Consider the following 6,832-nt stretch of genomic DNA (forward strand, 5'->3'; position numbering starts at 1 on the left):
CAAAGGCACAAATATCTGATTACGTACAAATCAGTAGTTCCTAAGTCGTCATCATCATCATAATACCTGGGCATAATCTACTTGAAGACTTCTTTCTACCAAAGTCTCTTTACTCTATAAATTTTGCATGCCATTCTCTTTTTCTAATTGTGAAGTATAGTTACTGTAGCAAAGCAAACCTAAGGCACTTACGTGGGGGCTGCCATCCCGAGCCTCCGTCACAAACTCCATGAAGCGTTTGTACTGCTCCGCGTGGTTGCCAAGGTTACGGATCCTGGCCGCCTCCGTCCTCCTGGTCCTCTCTCTCTCCTCCTCATCCTCCATCTGCTGCTGCATCCGGAGCTCGTCTCTCTTCCGCTTGCTGGGCCGCCCCCGCTTTCGCTTCATCTTCCACTTCCACTTTTCCTGGACACTGTGAACATAGAATATATAGAATGTAGTATGTTATTTGTTTGTTTCTTATTGTTTTTTAAACAGAGTTTGCTGACAGTGCAAGGGCACCCTCGCTTTCGCTTCATCTTCCACTTCCACTTTTCATGGACACTGTTTACATAGGATGTAGATATACACACTCTCATTCACTTATTCATTTTCACACAGTCTGCATCCGGATCTCGTCTTGCTTGCTGGGCCGCCCCCTCTTTCGCTTCATCTTCCACTTCCACTTTTCCTGAACACTATGAACATAGAACATAGTTTGTTGTTGTTTTTTAAACCGAGTTTGCTCAGTGCAAGGCCATTGACCACTTCTGTGCACTGAACTACACTCACTGTAGCAGCATCTCTTGTCAGAAACATCGAGCTTCAGAAAGCTCGACTAACTGGCTCAGTAGGAGAAGCAGGGGTTACGAGACTGCTTGGGAAACTCCCTTCCCCATTGAAGTCTGAATGGTTTGATTCGCTCACACCGGCAAGGTCCCCTACTCTTTTTGATAAGTGTGGGGGGTTCATTTACGAGCTCAGGGTGCGGCTCTCCCTGAACACAGGACCTCCATTTAAGGTCCTATCCGAGGGATAATTAATATAGGACTATACTAATCATATTAAATGCTGTAGAAACCGACAACGGCTTACCTGTGTGTGCCAAAGGATGTGTGAGTAGTCTGACGTGGGGCTACACCGGGAGGTTTGGATGGGTGCAGCTTCCTGGTGCTGCTCTTTGTCACATCTGTGGGGAAAAGAAGCTCTTTTTAAACTCTATGCTGTACTCTAAACTGTTCCAACTGTACTACTGTCATGATACAATACAAATAGATAAGGAGATTGTAGCATGTAGCTGTTAGAAAAATGTGCTACACCTCCACTAGATGCGACAAATTACTCAAGCAACTGGATAGGATTTTTGGAAACAGTCAGACATTTCAAGCGTGGCATCCACTATCTTTTGTCAGTGACACTGAAGAGATCTTGTAGAAACAGGTTTTATACTCCGACTATGAAGTGAAGACTCCTTTACATATCAATCCACTTGATGGATTTTAAAACAAAATTTGGGGTTGGTTACTGTAGAAAGGCTGGCTCTACACGTTGAGCAGATACAAGAATACAACAGATATTTGTGAAGTACCGTCTTAACTCACTTTTCTTGGGAGGACTCCCTCTGGCCTGGCTACCAGCAGTGACCTTGTCCTGGTCAGGTTTCAAGGTCGCGACCTTCCCCTCGGGCGACGGTTCCTTCCCGAGGTCGTCCACCTCAGCCTGCCCGTCCTCGGGGTCGGTCCTGTCCCGCCGAGCCTTTGCTGCAGACTCCAGCGCGATCAGCCTCAGCTGCAACTCCATCAGCTCCTCATCATCCTCATCTTCACCATCACCTGCCTGGTAACCATGGCAATGGGAGATTGGTAACCATGGCAACGGAGATGGGTCATGTAAGTTGTAACCATGGTAATGGGAGATTAGGTAACCATCGCAATGGAGATGTGTTATTAAACTTTGGCAATAGAGGGGTCATATGTCAATAAAGAAATGGGTTATGGATCAGTTACCATCGTAACAGAAGATGGATCATGTAACCATAGCAACCGGAGATTATTGATGTAGCCATGGCAACAGAAGATGGATCATGTCACCATGGCAACTGGAGATAAGTCATGTAGCCATGGCAACAGAAGATGGATCATGTCACCATGGCAACTGGAGATGGGCCATGTAACCATGGTAACAGAGATGGGTCATGTAACCATGGTAGCAGGAGATAGGTCAGGTCACTATAGCAACAGGAGATGGGTCATGTAACCATGGAAACTGCATGTCAGATTTCATCATCAGATTTCATCATTCCAATAAACTGCCTTCAAGTTGATGAATCATGTCAATAGGATATCATATTACAGCACCATGGCAATAGGGAGTCAGATTATCCCAATATGCCAACACAGGTTCATTCTGGATTGCCAGAATAGCTTCTTATAACCTACCTTTTTCTCTTTTGGGGTGTCTGCTTCTTGTTTTGGTTCAGCTTTGGAGCTTGCCTTGCTTGATCCTGACTTTGACCTTGATCTCGACCTTCTCTTGACCTTTGAGTCCTGACCTTCCCCCTTAGGGCTGGTGTCCCTGGAGGTTTTCTCCTCACGAGTGTACTTGTCCAAGTCCCACTCCCGAATCCCCATCTTCTCTAGCTTCTCCTTCCTGTCAATCAACCAATCAATCAATTAATCTGTCAATCAACCAATCAATCAAACAAACATTTGACCTGTGACTTGTTCGATGAAATTGCTTAGCCACCAACATACTTGTGTTCTTTTACACTATTAATCTAAGGCATTATCCAAATTGAAATGCTGTATATATACACAGTGACAATGATATTAGCAGCCAAAATACTTATCCAGCTTTGAATTTTTTCTGTCCCATGCATTTTTTGAGACTCCATGTTGCTAATTTCTGTTATCAATTCATCGTTAACTGTTCTTTTAAGCTTCCAAAAATGTATTTTCAGCAAATTCATGTAAAAAGTCCACATTTTTTTGACTGATGGGTAACATTTTTCCCCGTCTCAACAAGAATATTTTTGTTCCAAGACAAAAGGACAGCCCTGATGCCCGTATAGACCATAGTAACTAAGTCCACAAAAGGTTTGCTAAGGCAGTCACAGCAGTGCCGTTACCTTTCTATCTCCTCCAGCTGAGAGCGGATACGCCTGTAGTTCTGCAACAGATCGCTATACTGGTCTGTGCTGTACTGTACCGTACTGTACTGTTCTCTACTGTACTGTTCCCACAGTGACAAAAAAGAGCACACTAAGCACTCTGCAACTCTGGTTAGGTCATGTCAAGTGTTCTCTACTGTTCTGTACTGTACTATTCTGTTACCTTTCTATCTCCTCAAGCTGAGAGCGGATACGTCTGTAGTTCTGCAGCAGATCGCTGTACTGTTCTGTACTATTCTGTACTCTTCTGTACTATTCTGTACTGTTCTGTACTATTCTGTACTGTACTGTTGTTATCCGCTATCGGACTACATGTGTAGTGTACCTAACAGTACTGTTACCTTTCTATCTCCTCGAGCTGAGACCTGATACGCCTGTAGTTCTGCAGCAGATCGCTGTACTGGTCCGTGTCCTGCTCTGGTTGGTTCTGTTCTGAACTGTGCTGTACTTTACTATACTGTGCTGTACTGTACTGTACTGTACTGTACTGTAATGTACTGTCAGACTACCTTACACAGTAACAGTGCTGTTACATGTACCTTTCTATCTCCTCGAGCTGAGAGCGTATGCGCCTGTAGTTCTGCAGCAGATCGCTGTACTGGTCCGTGTCCTGCTCTGGTTGGTGCAGCTGACCTTCGCCAGACAGGAAAGACGCGGACGACATCCCCCTGCCCACGCCACGCGGCCGCGGGTACACGTTCGAGCGGGGAATCGAGCCCGCGGCAGGCGTGTTGGGGTTGAAGTACTTCTTCATCCACGGCAGCCATGGTTCCGCCTCCTGTAGGGGCTGGTCGGGTCTGTTCCGCAGGCCTTGGGGGTAAGGTCAAGGGTCAAACAGTAACATGTAGTAATTTCCAAGCAGATAGCGGTTGCATACATAAGATAGAATCAAAAGCTGCCAGAGGAGTGAAGCTGGCCTAGATAATAACATCAAAGATTGATCATTATTTGAACGAGTAGTCCAGGTACAGATACAGGTCCAGACCTGTACCTAAGCCCATGTACCTGTACCTGTACCTGTATCTGTACCTAAAAGTTGCTTAGGTACACAGCTCTATTTGTCACCCAGTAAGAGGCGGTATATTAACACTAGCCTGTACTCCACTTCTACATATGTCAACCAGATAACAGATAAGAAATAAGGGAATGTCCTATTAAATAGATGAGCTTTCCTGGATAAAGTTTGCAAGGATACGTGAGCTCCGTCTTGGCTCTCTGGGTTCTTCTCTCGGGGGTTCAAAGTTCTTCTGCGCCCCTCGACCCCCACGCTGTGACCCACGACCTCTGCCCCGACCTCGGAAGTTCTTTCCTCTGCCCATGTGATGGGGAGGGGGAGGGCTGGAAAATTTTAAAAGAAATGATTATACAGTCATTATAATATGGTACTGGCCAAAACACAAATCATACTGCACAAAAATCTACACAAATACTACACAAATTGTACTATAGTCTATACACAAATCTACACAAATTCTACATAAATCGTACTGTACACAAACAACTTCTACATAACGATTACCTGGACATTGTGAGAATGTGACCACTAAACTTAATGGTCGTTTAGATATATTTTTGTAGTTCGCACAAGCATTTACTCAATGAATATATATCATAAGAACTCTTTGGATGAGAAGTCAGTCACTGTCAAACAAGCCGCAAAAACAGAATTTCCATCACAACATCTTGAAGACGTGTCTCCTTCTCCAAACCATTGTTGTGGAACTCCTTATCATCACACACAGCAGGGGCCTTCCTCAGTTTCACACTGTCTTCATTTACACAACAATCTGCAGGAATTCTTCACATATTTTGCCATTATCTACATTCTTTCTATGCATTTCCACTGCGAACGCCAAACCAAGGAGCTTTGATAAAAGCTTCTTGGCCAAAAAGATAAAACCGTTTGGAATTTTGCAACATGAACGGACCTTGCTGGCTGAAGGACTGATGAATTGATGACGATTTCCACCAACTACTCGACATTTCAAAAACGCACTTACACAGAAACAAGGTATTGGACAGAACAACATATTTACACCTCTTATCTTACATCTTAGCCTATGAGTTTGGTAAACTGCCCTTATTTCCATTCATTTTTCAATTGCCCATTCATCCATGAAGTATTTCATTCCTCCATGCGTTCATTCACTTTCGATTTTTAGACGACTCGCCTCATATCTAATAGTAATATCATAATCATGTTCATGTTTTGATTCGCAACGTTACATACTAGTACATGCACTTATAATAATTGAAGTTATAACTTTATACATAGATCTTTTTCTGCTTTTTAGTGTGTTTTCGTAGTCGTACAAAGCCTTACAAATTACGAAAGTCACTTTTATCCAAACACAGACTAGTGTCTCAAGAAAAATACACAAGAAATTCCTTCGTTCATTACTTCCAGATGGAGTATTAACGATTCCGAGACAACTCGGCACCTGGGACAACTGGGCCCCTGAACAATCAGGACAACTCGGCACCCAGCCCAAGTCAACTCGGCACCTTAGTTTTGGACATGTCTGAGCAACAAAATTACCCCAATTGGGGTATCTATAGATAATATACAGCCATGAAAGAACGGTGGACACTTTCATTGTATTCTTCAATTGAACTTTAAGTCCACGAACAGGACCGAAAGCGTCACTCACTCAAAATACGAGTAAGCTTTATTTGAAATATAACGTTACAGAAACAGAGCATATTCACAAAGACCAAGAAGCTTAGTGTATGCTTCATAATGTCATGCAGTTTTTAGCCTAGCTAGTCGTGTATACAATGTAAAAAATAATCCAGTAGTCTCTGACTAGTCTGAGCCGACTCTGGTGAACTGACGGCCGGAGCCGACAAGGTCACAGCGGTTCCGCTCAGAGCACACCCAAGTTCGCCGACGCTATGAAAATATCTGCCTAGCAAAGTGAAAATTATAGTCATGAGATCGACTAGAGCTCCAAGATCGTTAAAAGTGTTTTACGAGCCCAAATTACACAAATGATGTACTGAGTATATGTGGTGCCGACATGTCCTAAACTAAGGGACGAGTTGTCCTGGGCTAGGTGCCGAGTCGTCCTGATTGACAGGGGACGAGTTGTCCCAGGTGCCGAGTTGTCCTGATACCAGTATTAACAATCATACACTCACCCGAGGTTCCCTCCGAGGTTCATGGCCCCATGGAAGCTGACTCCCTCGGGCCCGAACCCTCGGCCTCTCCGGCTGAGCAGCTCGCGGAAGCGCCACTCCCCGGGCGGGTCCGGCGCGTTCCTCGGCGGGGGGAAGCCCGTGTCCCCGCGGGGCCCGGGCGGGTCGTACGGTCCCCGGGTACGGCGGAAGTCCACTCTTAGTGGGGCGGGGGGGAAATCATCGGCGGGACCGAAACCATCAGGTCCCGCATTCCCCATGAAAGACACCGTTCTTTCGACATTTTCGTCGTCTTCGTCGATCTCACCTTCTTCTAGGACTTCTCCTTCTTCTATAGACGAGCCCTGGTCGTCGTCTAGGTCCATTTTGGGGCACAAATTACGGAAAAATATGACTAAGTTCTGACTGTCCGTCCTGCCATTTTTCGCTACGATCGTGCTGTTCCCGTTTGCTCTCGCGAGAATCGGGGACTCTGCGAGATTTCCAAGGTCATCAACTTTTAAGGGACAAACCGTTTATGTTCGTCTAAGGAGAACAACTTCTGCA

At 45.1% G+C, this 6,832-nt stretch overlaps 1 protein-coding gene across 1 annotated transcript in view; it reads right to left on the bottom strand.

The window, feature by feature from the left end:
* The window catches only part of LOC118407307 (zinc finger C3H1 domain-containing protein-like), a 10,108-nt gene extending 3,381 nt beyond the window's left edge, over positions 1 to 6,727 (bottom strand). Inside the window, exons 1-8 of the mRNA XM_035807769.1 lie at positions 6,290 to 6,727; positions 4,344 to 4,486; positions 3,688 to 3,958; positions 2,418 to 2,628; positions 1,581 to 1,815; positions 1,075 to 1,168; positions 597 to 677; positions 193 to 412 (exon numbers count right to left, since the gene is read on the bottom strand). Of these exons, the coding sequence (XP_035663662.1) occupies positions 193 to 412; positions 597 to 677; positions 1,075 to 1,168; positions 1,581 to 1,815; positions 2,418 to 2,628; positions 3,688 to 3,958; positions 4,344 to 4,486; positions 6,290 to 6,651 (1,617 nt within the window). The 5' untranslated portion in view covers positions 6,652 to 6,727. The remainder of the gene's footprint in view (positions 1 to 192; positions 413 to 596; positions 678 to 1,074; positions 1,169 to 1,580; positions 1,816 to 2,417; positions 2,629 to 3,687; positions 3,959 to 4,343; positions 4,487 to 6,289) is intronic.
* Positions 6,728 to 6,832: the final 105 nt, after the last annotated feature.

The sequence above is a fragment of the Branchiostoma floridae genome, unplaced genomic scaffold (assembly GCF_000003815.2).
Source record: "Branchiostoma floridae strain S238N-H82 unplaced genomic scaffold, Bfl_VNyyK Sc7u5tJ_1285, whole genome shotgun sequence".
Classification (NCBI taxonomy): Eukaryota; Metazoa; Chordata; class Leptocardii; order Amphioxiformes; family Branchiostomatidae; genus Branchiostoma; species Branchiostoma floridae.